Source organism: Prionailurus viverrinus, chromosome C1 (genome assembly GCF_022837055.1).
Source record: "Prionailurus viverrinus isolate Anna chromosome C1, UM_Priviv_1.0, whole genome shotgun sequence".
NCBI lineage: Eukaryota > Metazoa > Chordata > Mammalia > Carnivora > Felidae > Prionailurus > Prionailurus viverrinus.
The window spans coordinates 160,959,352-160,975,435 of NC_062568.1; the positions used below are offsets into that span (position 1 = coordinate 160,959,352).

The following is a 16,084-nucleotide window of genomic DNA, read 5'->3' on the forward strand; positions in this document are numbered from 1 at the left end:
GTGCCACCTGTTCTAATTCCTGTGTAGATCCAGGCAGGCAGGCTTTCTTCTCCTTGAATGTAGCCTCTGTTTTAGTTTTCCAGAAGCGTTGACCTTTTTTGCCAATAGGAAATGAGAAAGCAACTTAACTCTGGGACTTTAATGCATCTTATCAGGTTGTTCCTGTTGAAAAGGAAAAAAACAAACTGAAATGGAAAAAGCTGGAAAATAAACACAAGAAGGATGAGGAGAAAAACAAAATCCGGGAAGAGTGGAACAATTTTTCTTACTTCCCTGAAATCACTCACATTGTAATAAAGGAGTGTGTGGTCAGCATCAATAAGCAGGACAATAAAAAAATGGTAAGTTTGCTCTGGAGGCAATTCTGTTTGGATCCAGTGATAAGAGGCAGACTTTGCTGAGGACAGTTAGGCAGCACATGCTTGCAGAGCTCCTGTCCCAAGGAGAAAATCTGATGATTTTCTTTCTTACTTCAGCCAGAAATCCCTCTTGCTGACATTGGCATTATCTGTGTTGGTTTTTGAGTTATACTGGTACGTTCTGGAGCCTTTCTTTGGTCTTGCCAATGTGTATCTACTTTTCAGGATTTGCTGCTCTCCCAAAGACATTTTAGCATAAATACTTAGTTCACAAAAGTTAGTGGATTTGAAGGAAAACAAGATGGGTGAATGTTAGTATTTCCTCCCAAGGGCCCCTGTGCAGCCTCTCCGCTGAGTTGGGGGAGCCTTCTGGGAAGAAGTCTCCAGGAAACCCCGCTTTGCACTTCAGGAGCCTGTCAGGCTGGTGGCTGTGCCCACAGTGGCAGTCCCCGTTATGGTGTCAGGCACACCCAAGTGACTCCGGACAGAGGAAGGGGTGTTCAATCTCACTTCCTCTTTTTTGGTATCACTTGAGGACATGATCTAGACAAGCAGGCCGCTTTTGGCAGGGGAAGTAGGAGCGCTGCCAAAATAAACATGTTTGTGTTAGGGAAGTCATGGCCGACGGCACGTGGAGAGCACAGGCAGCTGAGGCGGGCACTCGTGGGGCGAAGGTGGTCAGCACCAGGGAAATACCACGCTTTGCCTTAAATGTGGCAAATACTCTGTCAAGAGGGTAACATAACACTCAGTGTTGGGAACGAATCTGGTGATAGGGTTGAGAACCGATGGTCACTCTTTTATAGCTGGGGTAACTTGCCTTTTTGTTACACCTTTTAGATAGCAGTTTGGCAACATGTGCTAAAAGCCTTGAAAATATTCATATATGGGGCGCCTGGGTGGCGCAGTCGGTTAAGCGTCCGGCTTCAGCCAGGTCACGATCTCGCGGTCTGTGAGTTCGAGCCCCGCGTCGGGCTCTGGGCTGATGGCTCAGAGCCTGGAGCCTGTTTCCAATTCTGTGTCTCCCTCTCTCTCTGCCCCTCCCCCGTTCATGCTCTGTCTCTCTCTGTCCCAAAAATAAATAAACGTTAAAAAAAAAAAAAAAAAAAAAAAAAAAAAAAAAAAAAAAAAAATTGAAAAAAAAAAAAAAAAGAAAATATTCATATATACCTCTACTTGGGAACTTAGTGCTGTTTTCCAGAAACAGAGATGAAGCCAGTGGTCTGTGCATGGGAATGTACCCGAACAGAATTTACAGAGTAAAATCACTGAAAATTACCCCAAACTACAATAATAGGAGAAGAGGAAAAATTCATCACAATTCACCTGAGTAGTAAAATACTATATAAACAAATTGTTATTTTTTTTAGTAATATGGAAAAATGCTTTGTAAATGGAAAAAAGGAGAATATTAAACTATCTACAGAACGGTGCCAGTTTTGTTCAAAACATTTTTCAAAGAAATGCATATATGTATATACACACACATGCTCTTAGAAAAATAAAGTATTAACAGCTGTTAGGGTCCCTGGATGGTTAAGCGCCTGACTCTTGATGTCAACTGACTCTTGATGTCAACTCAGGTCATGATCCTATGGGCTCGTGAGATTGAGCCCCGAGTGGGGCTCCAAGCACAGTGTGGAGTTTCTCTCTCTCTCTCTCTCTCTCTCTCTCTCTCTCTCTCTCTGTCCCTCCCCCCACTCATGCTTGCACTCTCTCTCTCAAATATTTTAAAATATATTAACAGCTGTTATTTACGGTGGGATTATGAATAATTTAAATATTTTTATTCTCCTTATCCCCCCCCCTTTAAACAATAAACATAAGTTAATTTCATCAGGAAACTAGTGAAAAATAAAGTGAAGGGAGAAGCAGTAGAGTCCAGATAGATGTTAGTGGGAAGATGGAGAATGTAGGGAGGAAGAAGATAAAAATGAGTGCCATTTATTCAGCATATCATAGCTATAAGCCTGGATTCTGTGCTGTGTCTGTACTATTTTATTTAGTCCTTACAAGGATCTTAGATGTAGGAATTTTGGCTCTGTTTCTGGGCAGGGGGAGGGGAGGTCTAGACTGTGGAGAGGTGTGGAAACTCGTGCAGGGTCACGGAGTAAGAATGTGCAGCTCCAGCTCCAAAGCGTTGTCTTCCCCAGACACTGCAGGGAGGAAGAGCTTGGCACAGCCGTGGTCGGGCTCTTCACCTCGGTCAGACCCTGAAGATGCATGTAGCAGAGGGGAGAAGCCACAGCCAGCTGGTACCGTGTCTGTGAGCCCGCCCCATCCTACGTTGGGCACCGCAGTCAGCGCCCGCTCGGACCTCAGGGGCTGGCGAGTCTGTGGCAGCTGCAGGAGGAAGGCGGGGAGAAATAAATACTTCATCTCCTCGTTACTGCATTTTCCTCTACAAATACTAGCTCTTACTACATGCCAGACACTTCCTGTTCTAAATGCTTTGTGAATGTAAATTCTTTCCATTTTCACTGACCTTATAGGTAGGTGTATTATTGTCCCTATTTTACAGAGGAGGAAACTGAGGCACAAAAAGCTTAGGTACCTTGCCCAAGGTCACACAGCTCTAAGATTAAACCATTTGAAATTGCCAACATTTGACAGTTTTTGACCTGTAAAAATGACAATTGCGTGTGCTTAACCATAATAGCAAGTTGGAGATACTAAGATGTGAACCCACGTAAACGGACTCCAGAACCTGTGGGTTAACACTGTGTGATGCTTTCTCTTCTTTATCTCCTTCCCCTGTCCCTTGCCAGCCATGGGATTTCCAAGCCCTTTGACCAGGCAGTACTTTGGCTGCTGGTCTTTCAGGAAAGCATGATGCTAGCATGTTATCAAACTAGATCTTGATTTATCTCTTCTCTCTGCCTCTTCTTGACGTCTCCCATTTCCTCAGACTTCTCTCAGGGAAGTGCTTATGTGGTCTCGGTCTTTTAGGTGATTGGGGGAAGGGCTGCCCGATTCAGACCATTTGCTCTGAATTTGCTCTTTGGGGATCTGCAAGTCAATGCCAGGTAACATGTGAAAGGAAGCACACTTAGCACAGAGTCTCCTTACTGAATAACCATCTCTGTGGTGGCCTTAGCCTCCTTGGCTCACAAGTCTAGAGCTGACCCTTCCTTTGGCAAGGTAGCTGTCATTAGCCCCACTTGCCTCCATCCTTTCTAGTTGCTTCTGTCCACCCCTTTCTCTTTCACTGATTTTTCTCCTTTGTCTGTTTTTCTTTGCCACCAGCCTGTCCTTTCTCCAGTACTATGGACAGAGTCTTATACTCACATGCCATTCTGCCCTCAGAAGACTCAGGTGCTTTTTAATATTCTTGTGAGTCAAAGCTCTAAATGGCTTTCCATTCCCCCCTCCGTCAGGAGATGTTCCTGGTTGAGCCCATGGCTTCTCTCAGATAGGCAGTTTTTGTTCAGGGCTATATGACCAAGACAGAAAAAAAATTCACCTGTCTTTATCTCCAGGCATTTTTTTTGAAAACCTTCTTTCTGTGGATATTCCCTCTCTCATCTCCATTTTTGCCTTTGTTCTCCCACTTTGAGTAAGACTCTCTGCCACCTCCAAACCCTCAGAGGTCTCTGGACTTAATCTAGCAACCTCATCATTGTCTGGGACCATTCCTGGATTAAGACTTTGGAGTTTCACCTTCTAGACCAACTCCATATGAGATGAAGCATCTGTGCCTATGTTTTCTTTTCTGTAAAATGGGTTCTGCGTCAGTCATTGCTTAGTGCCAAGACCAGAGTACCACTTCCACATGCTCTGCTGCTCCTCCCTCCACTTCTTTTTTTTTTTTTTTTTTTAAGCTCTCTGTACTTTTATACCTGAGGCAGGCTTGTTCCTCCATCTAGACCCCTGTGGCAGCCTCTCCATAGGTCTTCTGCCTGCCATAGCTGCCCGTTTTGCCCTTCCTCCCATGCAAACACACCATACCTCATCTGGTAGTTTGAAGACACTAGATGAGAAAGTATGGAGAGTCAAAATCCTGTATAAATGCAAGGGGTACAGTTATTTTCGGCAAAAAGTGCTTCCTTTTGAGGTCATGCCTCATCCATTGTGTTTTAAATATCTTTTCACTCTGTACCTCCCCATAAAGTCAGCTGCTTGAGGTAGTAGGCACATGATGTAACCACGGGCATGTCTTCTCTCTCATCAGGAACTGAAGCTTTCGTCCCACGAGGAGGCCTTGTCCTTTGTGTCCCTGGTAGACGGCTACTTCCGGCTCACAGCGGATGCCCATCATTACCTCTGCACTGATGTGGCTCCCCCACTGATTGTCCACAACATACAGAATGGCTGTCACGGTCCCATCTGGTTGGTTCTGGAAACTTTTCAGTTCCCTTTGGTGTGAACGGAACCATATTTTAGTGATGGGATGTGTGGTGTCATCAGTTGATTAGGTTGGGGCCAGTTGAGCATGTTGTTTAGGACTTTTTTGGTTCCCTCTTTTCCATCTCTCCCTGCTGTCTACTGGTCAGGCCTTCCTGCATCACCTTTGTGGGGAGGATAGCTTCTGTCAAGCTGGAGACCACATGTGTAGGGAAGTCAGGGTCAAGCTGGGCTCAGTGCCTTAGATGGCAGACGAGTCCTCTTTCTAGACCTTGGAGACTTGATACGTGTTGAGGCTCCTTGGCATCTCAGCTTGCCTCATGTGTCCTCTCAGACAGGACTTCAGGCCCCAGGTTGGGTAATGGGATGGGCGCATAGGACTTGAGCCAGCTTGGGGAAGTGGCTACTCTAAGGGATTTAGAGTGCTGTCATTGGTATGAGCTCTTTCTCCCTTTCCCTTTCTCTCCCTCTAGCACAGAATATGCCATCAATAAGTTGCGGCAAGAAGGAAGTGAGGAGGGAATGTATGTGCTGAGGTGGAGCTGTACCGACTTTGACAATATCCTCATGACTGTCACCTGCTTTGAAAAATCTGAGGTCAGTCAGGCCGAGTCATATTGGCCACCTGTGTTCAGTGCAGCCAGCCTAGGAGCTGCTGCAGAGAGGACCACCTGGGGGGAGGGCTGGGGTAGGGGTAAAAAAGCCCGGGGAGATAGACACCCAGAGAAATGCAGAGCAGGATGTTGAGCATTATAATTTTCTGAGAAAATCCCTGGCAGTTCTGACTGGAACAACCCAGTCTTCAAAAGGAGACTTCCTGAGCAGCCAAACCCCAAAACTTTCCTCCTTGTGGCCCTTTCTTTCTTCCCTCAAGAGACCCATGTCAGGGATCCACAGCGGCTCTGGAAGGTAGAACGTGGCCAGAAAACCAGTTCAGACCAAACATTTGTCATTTAGTGCCTTTGTTCGGTGACAGAATCTCAGACACAGAGCCACGTCTGTCTGTGGCACTCACAGGTAACAACCAGTGCCAGGAAGGCCAGCTTGGCAGCCTGGCCTAACACAGCTTTCCCTGGATGGTAGCTTCAGACATTTTAACGGACGACTTGCCGTGCCGTGGTTTGACAAGTGGAGATGACTCTACTTAGTGACTCTACAGTAGCTGGAAGCTAGCAAAGGTAGAAACCAGAATTGTTGACCTTACCTCACTAGACTACAATACTCCCTTTGTCATTCATGCAATCTTAAATACGGGAAATGGAATATTTTAAAAGACCATGAGTTTTACAGAATTAGTCCAGACAGATACACTAGTGTTGACTGGGTTAGCACGAACTGGGAGAACTGGGATGGCAGGGGGTGGGGCTGCAAGGTGGAAGTGAGCACATTAGTGCACCATAGCCCTCAGACACTGGAAGGAAAAGTACTGGGGAAGCCCTGGGGACTAGACTCTGTTCAGAGGGGGAAGAGGAAATGGCAGAAGGAACCCAGGGCTGTCAAGTGTCTGGGTACCACTGCCTACCTGGGAGCCTTCCTGTACAGCAAGTCCTCGTGGCTGATACGGCCACAGCGGGTCAGAACTTGTCAGCTTTATTGTTTGGGCAGCATGCCTGTCTTCTACATTCATCAGTCTGTGAAGGGAGTATAATGTTGTTAATATGGATGGGCGCACGAGACAGCCTAACTGCCTTCTGAGGTGGAATCGGCTTGTGCTGGACCAGGAATGTCGATGACTCAGGAGTGTGGTCCGCCTGGTGTCAGATTACCTGGGGAAAACAGGATCATAGATATGATTACTGGCGCAGTTCATTTTAGCTCACCAGACGCTGTGCTGACCACTTTACATGTCCTCATTTAAACCTTATACTGACCCTGTGAGATTGACCCTGGCATTATCCCCATTGTACAGATGAATAAAACCCAAGGCTTTGCGATCTTAAACATCTTATCCTAGTATATACCATAAGTAGATCTTTCCGACCTTCATCCTTAATGACTAAAATATTTATCTTTGTAAAAAAAGTGCCCGTGAAGGAAAGCTGCTTATACTTCCTCTCTGTGGTACTGTAGAATCTGGAAACGGACCAGACCACTGACCACCACCTCCCAGAGGGGTTCTCCTCAAATAGATGCATGGCCTGGAAGGGCTCAGTTTGAGAGACTTCCTGGATAAATGTAGTTATAGTAATGATTATTTCATGCATAATAATATTTGCAAACCTTTACGAAGCACCTTCTAAGTTTTTTACTTTGTCATGCAGTCACAGCAATGTTCCTGTGAGGTTGGTTTTTCATTGAACTCCATCTTACAGGTTTAAAACGGGCTGATGCTATTGTAGAAGTCCTGCTCTGTTAGGCTTTCTCTCTAGTGTTAACTCTCTTTGATCATTGTCTTCTTCTGGACTTATTTATTGTTTACTTGTTTGTAATAAATATTTATTTTTGAATAATTATAGATCTACAGAAATGTTACAGAGATAGTACGTAGTTCCATATATCCTTATTCAGCTTCTTCTGTTGTTGATACATTTGCCTGAGCCTTTTCTTGAATGGCAGGTGGTGGGTAGCCAGAAACAGTTCAAGAACTTCCAGATCGAGGTGCAGAAGGGCCGTTACAGCCTGCATGGCTCGGACCGCAGCTTCCCCAGCCTGGGGGACCTCATGAACCACCTCAAGAAACAGATCCTGCGGACGGACAACATCAGCTTTGTGCTGAAACGCTGCTGCCAGCCCAAGCCCCGAGGTCGGTCTCCCCTGGCCAGAGCTGGGCCCTGTCCCTTTGCTGATCCCTTTTGCCCCTTGCTGATGCTCTAAGACATGGATCAAGCAGAATCTGCTGGTTGGTTTGAAGAAAGTGGCCCCTCCCCACAGTTTCTAGGTGTCCTTCATTTAGTTTTGTTACGAGTCTGTCCTGAACTTCAATCCTGGGCCTCAGGTGTCAGCATTATCTATAGATAAAAACATACACCTTTTCTTAGCATCTCAGGCTTCGTAAAGAGCACGTTTAGGATTAGTAAACAGAAGCTTACCACTTTCCTCTTTAAGATAAAATGTTCCCCTGTGAGTGGTTTATTTTCTGAGAAATGTTCCTAGTATATCCTCTGTGGGTCAAGAACTGTCTGACACTCAGGCCCCTCTCTCCAAGGGTTTCCAGTCTAACATAGAAAATGTTTCAGGTAAACAAGGCCACCACACTACGTGATGGCTGTTTTCATCAACACCTACATATCAGACCTCAGGCTCGCAAAGAAACACATGGTCAGAATCCCTGAGTCGTGGACTGGAAAGCTGCACAGAGGTGGATCTTGAGCCTCATGTTGGACAGTTAGCCTGGCCACTAGATAAGGGCTTTTCCAACAAAGCATGTGTAGGGGCAGTGTGGTAGGCCAAAGCAGGAGCTGCAGAAGAACAGGGGCTGAAGGGCTAATGCATTCAGTGAAGTTAGAAAGAAGAGGTAGGATGGTATGCCTGGGCAGCTCAGCTGGTTGAACATTCAGCTCTTGATTTGGGCTCAGGTCATGATCCCAGGGTCATGGGATCGAGCCCTGCGTTGGGCTCGATGCTGAGCATGGAGCCTGCTTAAGATTCTCTCTCTCTCCAACCTGTGCTCTCTTTCTCTAAAATAAAATAGAGTAGGGTAGAATAGAATAAAATAAAAAGAAGGGGCTGATGAGACTGGGAGAGGGCAGATTTGGGTCCTAGGAGGCCTTGGATGCCATGCCAGGGAGCTGAACGGGGAACCATAGGAGAGTCAGGGAATAAAGTGGATGGGGGGATGACGGACTCAGCTATTCTTTTTGAAGCCCCATGGTTAGTGTCACTGATATCCTGCAGGTGAATTCATCACCTCTTAGAATGTGAGAACTGGAAGGACAGTTAGGCATCACCTAGTCAAGTGCCCCATTTTAGAGGTGAGAAAATTGAGTCCTGTAGAAATGAAGTGAGTCTCACTGAAGGTCAGGTCAAAGAGGGGTTTGAGTGCCAGTCTACTCCAGATAGTTTTTTTGACATTCCCATAGTGTGAGGTGCTGCCCTACATGTGTCACATCCTTCCCTCAGAAGGGGTCAGGCCTCAAAGAAAGGGCAGGCAGCACATTTGGGACGGGCAGGCCCCAGTAAGTGTGGTCGAAGATACTCTGAGGAGTCTCTTTATCTGACACATCTTGTTCTTTTAAGGGAATTTGCCCGTGAGCCTTTATGTCAGGGGTGGGCAGAGGATGCAACACCGGGACAGAAAGGGTCCTGGGTTCTTGATGTTTGAATCAATGTTTGGTCTCCCAGCCACGGGGCTGCCACTGCACTCAGGGAAAGAGGAAGGTCTTGTGTTCTTGTTGATCAGATAGGGTTTCCTGCCAGCTTCGGGGGTAACTGCAGCCTTTGTTTTCATGCTTGAAGATGTTCCGCGAGGGTAAAAACACATCTGCCACTTGGCCCTGAGACCTTGGCCTCAGAGGGAGGTAAAATCTTAAAGCCCAACTACCCTATTTACTTACATAATCTCTCTTCCAGGTAGTACAGGCAGATTGGTGGTCTCCGGGTAAGGTTGGGGGGGATGGAGGGCAGCAGCCACACATAGTGAGAAGTGGTGGCAGATGGGAGGCTGGGACAGGATTGCTTCCCTGGAATTAGCTGGGTAGGTCTCTGGTGTAGATTCCTGCCCCTCCCAGTCCAGACCAGGGAGCCAGTAGCCATGGCAGGAAAAGCACAGGAATGCATTGAATCCCTCTCTCATGGCTTCCCTTGGGGCCCCTGGAACTCCACACTGAATGTCCCTCCCACTTGAATATGAACTATTCAGACAGGCTCTGGGTCTGTCTTACCACGCTGTGACTCGTAGGGTGGGTACACAGCACCTGGCACAGAATCCACGTTCCCTGATGTCTGATAATTACGGCAGTAGTTACCATACTGGTGGGTACTTAACTAATTTCAAATGCTTTACGTGCATATTTGCATTTATTCCATCTGTACAATAGCTCTTTGTAGCTGTTACAGAGATGCGGAAATTGAAGCCCAGAGAAGCTCAGTGCCTTGCTAGTGGTGTTAGTACTAGTTATGATAAAAGTAGCAGCAAGTTATGATGACGATGGTGATGGTGATGGGTACTGTCATGTGCCAGGCCCTGTCATTTAATCTTCCAAACAACCCGGAGTATGTTGTAATCGCCATTGTGCTTGCCCAGGTAGTTCGAGCAGGAGTGGGGAATTGAACTCAAGTCCTCTGACCCACCTCAGATGGTCTTTTCCCTACATCACACTCTGCAAATGCACAGGGGCAGCCATTAACCCATGGCTGTGGGGCAGGGGCCAGTTCTGACCTGGGGGAGAGGAGGGACTGACGGGGGGCTTAGGGAGAAAGGAAGAACAAGCTCTGAGGATGAAGCTGGCTTCTGTGTGCCCTCAGAAGCCCTCTGTCTTCCCTCTACCACCTGCAAATTAGAGAAGTGAGGAAATCATGACTGTTAAAGAAGGTCGTTTTGGGTTCCTGAATGCCTCTGCCCTCCTAACTCTAAGGCTCTGATAGCCAGACTCTGACCTGGGTTTCTTACTTGAAAATGCAGCTGAGAAGCTCCTCATGGAATCAGTGAGAAGCAGGCAGCCCTCAGAGTGGATGTGACAGCAAAGCAAATCCACATCTCTGTGTCTGGTCCAGCCCCACCACCCTTCTCTAGGCCTGAGGGCGGCCATGTCAAGAAGGGGATAGGGACCCAGCAGGACTCACTGGCCTAGTCATCACTGACCCACATCCTCATCTGTGGAGTCACGCTGGGTGTTTGATTTCTGCAGCCTTTCGCTCTGACGCTGAAAGCTTCTGCAGGCCGTTGCCAACCAGCTGGTACAAGGATGGTGACGCTGACCAGGATGTAATGTTGGTCTTAACCACAATAGCTACCAGTTTTGGAGTGCTCCCTAGATGCCAGGCGCTGAAGTGAGCCCCCCCCCCCCCCCCCCCGCCGCCCGTGTGCATTCTCATTTATCCCTCACAGCAGCCTCACAAGGGGCACAACTGTGTCTCCCATTTTTCCAGGCTTGTGGGGGTTTTCCAGAAACCAGGCTTGTGGGGGTTTCGCGGCTTTCCCCACTCACATGGTTGACTTCAGTGCCACATTCCCCGTAGCAGCCATGCAGATCATCATCCCGTAAATGGTTCCTCTTTTCCTTCTCCTCTCTCAGTCCCAAAGCAGCTCTATTGCCCTGACTCTTCCCTGGGGACACTTTTCAAGTGACCCTTTTTGATGTCTTTTCTCCACCAGGGCAGTCCTGAGTTGGCCTGTTTGAATCTGATTTTATCCAGGTGATTGCATGGAGTCAGGGTAACAGAATGGGGGAGAATAGACTCTGGAGAAAGGGTACCCAGAATGTGATCACAAGGGGAACCTGTGTCTGAACCTAGTTTCTGGCTCCCAGAACCTCCTCTGAGGTTGGTGTTATTACCATCCATGTTGCTGATGAGAAGATCAGTGTTCAGAGGAGTGGAAGGCACACTTGTCCAAGGCACACGGTAGGAGCAAAGACAATTTGAACATAGGAGGACACCAGTTCTCAACTCTTAACCACTATTGTACAGATTTTATAGTAAGTAGATTTAAAAATCTAACTTAGATTTTTTTTATTACAAAATTAAAAAAAAATTTTTTTAACGTTTATTTATTTTTGAGACAGAGAGAAACAGAGCATGAATGGGGGAGAGTCAGAGAGAGAGGGAGACACAGAATCTGAAACAGGCTCCAGGCTCTGAGCAGTCAGCACAGAGCCCGACGCGGGGCTTGAACTCATGCACTGCGAGATCATGACCTGAGCCGAAGTTGGACGTTTAAGCGACTGAGCCACCCAGGCGCCCCTATTACAAAATTTTTTAAGAACTTTTTTCGTCTTTGAGAGAGACAGTGCAAGCGGGGTAGGGGCAGAGAGAGAGAGAGGGAGACATAGATTCCGAAGCAGGCTCCAGGCTCTGAGCTGTCAGCACAGAGCCCAATGCCAGGCTCAAACCCACAGACTTTGGGATCGTGACCTGAGTCAAAGTTGGATGCTTAGGGGCGCCTGGGTGGCTCAGTCAGTTAAGTGTCCAACTTCAGCTCAGGTCATGATCTGATGGTTTGTGAGTTTGAGCCCCGTGTCGGGCTCTGTGCTGACAGCTCAGAGCCTGGAGCCTGCTTCGGATTCTGTGTCTCCCTCTCTCTCTGCCCCTCCTCTGCTCATGCTCTGTCTCTCACTCTCTCAAAAATAAGTGAACATTAAAAAAAATTAAAAACAAAACAAAAAACAAAAAAAAGGAAAACAAACGTGCCCTGCAAAGAAGTGACGACTTGAGAGACCATGTTTAGTTACTTGGCCTAATGTAGGGACCTAGTACTTAGTGCTCATGGGTGGAGTTCTTCCAGGGTTCCAGAACCCTCTCACTGCCAGTCTGAATCTGGAAGGTGCTCTCTTTCCCCACAGTGACATAGCTCAAAGTGGCTCCATGGTGGGAGGTCTCCTTCTGTGGGTTATAAATTCCATCAGCCTCCTGTGCTCACCCTTGCCCAGCAGATTTTGTGAAGTGTTCAGTTTGCTGTTTGAATTAGTGGTATTTGGGGATGGTCTGCTCATAATCTGTACATTTAGATAGCACCTCCTTGGAGTCAGGAACTGCTGGGAGCCCAGAAAGGTTCAGGCACAACCTTCTCTCTGGATTACTTGTCCTGTTTTTTTACACAAAACCAGTGTTTTTTTACCTTCCTAACTCAGTTCCCCTCACTCTCTAGGCCCAACGTACTGCTTCTTCCTCCCTCTTCAGCTCTCATCCTTCATCCTGATTATTCATTCACACATTTAACAGATACTTACTGAGTACCTACTATATGTACCAGGCTGTGGAGGTAGAGCAGGAAATAAGATAGATAGTGGTCCCTGCCTTCGGGGAGTTTCTGTTCTCAGATTTTAAAATTTCACTTCCTTAGGCAAACCTTCCCTGAGTTCTGCTGCCAGAACAGACCCTGCTCTCACAACCTTGAGAGCAGCTGCACAAATGGGAGCTTTCCTTTCGATTGGTTGATTACTCGATTAGCTTAGGCTCTGTTATTTGCCTTAGCAGCTCCTGGAGGGCAGGAATCAGGTACTTAATAAATATTTGTTGAATGACTGAAGCAACAAATGTACAAATGTTGTGTTCAGCAAGCTCCATGGTTCGGCAGACGTTGGCCAACTGGGATCTTGGACCTTCGCTGCCCTGCTCAGTCTTCTTCGTTCTCTCCCGCAGAGATCTCCAATTTGCTGGTGGCTACTAAGAAAGCCCAGGAGTGGCAGCCTGTCTACTCTATGAGCCAGCTGAGTTTTGACCGGATCCTCAAGAAAGATATCGTGCAAGTGAGTCATTGCTAAGGTTCCTGGGTCCACCTTGGTCCTGCCTCCCCATGGCAAGCAGTCTGAGGATTTGGGGGACTGAAGTCTGGGTTTGGGGAAATCCTATTGGAAAAAACAAAAACAAAAAAACCGAGACTTTTCTTTTGTAGTTAAAGCTGTTCAGCCAGCACCCTGCCATTCTACCCAGATTTGCTCATGTTCCCAAGAGACACTTTGTCTTTGAAGGAAATGGATTAGTCAGGCTTTGTGGGGTTATCTAGGGTTACAGGACCTTCCGGGGAGTGGTCTTCTGCAGATAGAAGGAGTTGGAGAACTTGGTGGGAATGCTGACAAGGCAAGAGTAGGGTGTCCATGGGGGGAGTCTGGGCTGATGACCCTCGTTAACCTACCACATGCTGTGACAGAGCACTTCTAAAGTTCAACCCTGGGCTTTCAGATGATGATTCCAAAGGGAGCAAAGCTGGGGGAATACAGAATACAGTAAGGAGGCAGGAGAACTGCCTTGAGAGATAGGTCCCTTGGACCATTGTCCCAGCTTGGGAGGCCTCTTGCCCAGAGTCTGCAGCTGTAGGCAGGCCCAGTTTCCCTTGTAGCTACCCTCGGGCTAAGGGTGTGAGGCCCAGGGCAAACCCCATGTTCTCTTCCATGCCCCTGCCCCAGTGGAGCATGGTGTGGAGCCACACACCAGGGAGGCCAAGGAGACAGCCTGCCAGCAGCCTTGGAGGGAAGGAACGTTTACTGCCTGGGAGAAACTGTGACACTTTGGAGGTGTTGGAGAATGAATTGTGGGCTCACGTCTACTAGGGAGCCTAGTGGAAGGTGGCAGGCTTGGGGTTGGTTTGCTAGTATACTTTCTTAGGTTAATCTCTGAAACTGTTGGGCAGGGTTTCAGGGCATAGAGGTCCGCAGCTGCAGCTGCCTCTCACTTCCCTTGATAAATCCTTCACTGAGGGCCAGATTGTGTTGTGTTCTGTCCTTCTGGTGGAGTTGGAGCTGTGGCCAGAGATTGAAATCACCAGAATGGCAGTACCCTGGGTTTTTTTCCTGCCTAAATTTGGTCCTGTACTTGGGCCCTTCTTTCTTTGCCTTTGAACCTCTGCACAGATCATAGCCACCCTCCGTGCCCCCGGCACTCGTCTAGCCAACAGTGAGCACTTTCACGTGTCACGCATGATGGCAACCCTTGGCGGGTGCACGGTGCGCTGGAAGAGCCAACTCGCATCTTAAGTAGATAATCACGTTACCAAGACACAAGTCCTAAGTAGGGAAATATAGCAGGATGTGGGACTGTCAGATGGGACCATGCCGCTTAGCCTCGGGAGGACAGAAATGGCTTCCTGGGAAAGCGGCATCCAAGCGGAGTCCCAGAGGATACACAGCAAGCACCAGACAAAGGCAGAGGGAGCAGCACGGAAGGAAGCCAATGTGTAACACGCAGGACCCTCCGTGGGGCGCTGTGGAGGCCTGTTGCCATGGCTTGGCTGCTGGGATAAGCAACCCTTCTGGGGAAGAGTAATTATTCTGCAAGCATATGGCTTTTACGGGATGTTCTGGGAACACAACTTCCCATAATCTTGATGAACCGCTTCATGACAGATGCAGCTTTAATGAATAGTCACAGGACCTCGCCAGGATATGGGAGACAGGGCAGATGCATCGCCACTGTGCTATGACAGATGACAAATGGTGGCATTTGTGCAAATTAATATACCCGATTAACGATTGTATACATTCCTGTAGGGGCAGGGCTGATTCCAAGGGAATCCATTTTCTGCATTTACAGAACGTGCTGGCATAATAGAATAATAGCACCATAACTTAACAGACTTTGTGAGGTTAATCTCAGTAGCTTGAGAGTGCCTGAGTTTTATGAATCACATTTTGGTTTCCCAATATTAAGAATGTTTAACTCAGAATTATTAAAGCTTGAACTGGGAGACTCCTTAGAGACAGATGATTATGTGCTAAGGGCTTTTTGCTTTTTGAGTATGAGGCTTTGAGTCCTCATACTGGTTATTTGGTGGTATTATTCTCTTTCATATGTGAGGATATTGAAGGCCCATCCTTCCAGTCTCTGCCTCTGCCTTGACCCCCTTCCCCCGCTGTGGGATTGTGAGGGCAAGTCCACATGTAAATGCATCACAAATTTTAAAGCTTAGCACGCATGTGCATATACAGACACACACACTGGGTACATAGCTGAAAAACGAACAAGTGCCTGGTCTAGAGGGCAATCAAACAGAACGTATCAGCCAGCAGATCGTTTCTGCCATGATGTGCCAGACTCTGTACCTGGAGTCTTTATACCTGCCTCTTCACTTGATTCTAACACAGCCCTGGGAGGCAGGTACGATTGTTATCCCTGTTCACAGAAAGGGGTTGAGGAAAGAATGTCTCAAGTTAAATGGGCAGTGAGCAGTAGCATGATCACTAATAAGCCCCTTTTCTTTGTACCCTAGCCTGTAGTAGAGGAGCCCCCGTGGGGTCCCCTCTGAGTCCACTTTGGAGGTGAGGGTGGGGCTGCTGTCACTGGAGGCTATTGGTGGCGCTACTAGAAGTTTTATGATTGGTCAGGATTATGTTTTAGCCACAGGTTGTTTCCTGGAAGTAGAAGGGAAGGAACCGTTTGGGACTGTAACTGTCTCCTGGGGCCCAGGAAGTGCCACATCTGTGTTTGGTTAAATAGCTCTGTATTTCTTTTGGAGGCCTGACGGGGACAAGACATGGGGAGACTGTGATCTTTGGAGGCTCTTTTGCCTTTGCCCACCCCTGCTGGTATTCTGTGTTCCCATTAAGTCCTCAGTGCAGCCCCAGAGAGGGGTCATCACCCCAACCTCCTGCTTCCTTCTTCAGGGCGAGCACCTTGGGAGAGGCACGCGGACGCATATCTACTCTGGAACCCTTCTGGATTACAAAGATGACGAAGGAACTTCCGAAGAAAAGAGAATAAAAGTGATCCTCAAAGTCTTAGACCCCAGCCACAGGGACATTTCTCTGGTAAGTGTCTCCTTCATAACCCCGTCCCCTCTTCTCCCCCAG

The 16,084-nt window shown here is 47.6% G+C and overlaps 1 protein-coding gene across 3 annotated transcripts in view; it reads left to right on the forward strand.

The window, feature by feature from the left end:
* Positions 1-16,084, forward strand: part of JAK1 (Janus kinase 1) — a 254,071-nt gene that overhangs the window by 206,402 nt on the left and 31,585 nt on the right. For all 3 annotated transcript variants that reach the window (XR_007154956.1, XM_047872103.1, XM_047872102.1), the window contains 6 exons: positions 156-341; positions 4,531-4,688; positions 5,177-5,300; positions 7,260-7,446; positions 12,942-13,048; positions 15,899-16,042. Coding sequence is in view for 2 of the 3 variants with exons in the window: in XM_047872103.1 (XP_047728059.1) it covers positions 156-341; positions 4,531-4,688; positions 5,177-5,300; positions 7,260-7,446; positions 12,942-13,048; positions 15,899-16,042 (906 nt within the window). In the remaining variant the exon portion in view is untranslated. The remainder of the gene's footprint in view (positions 1-155; positions 342-4,530; positions 4,689-5,176; positions 5,301-7,259; positions 7,447-12,941; positions 13,049-15,898; positions 16,043-16,084) is intronic.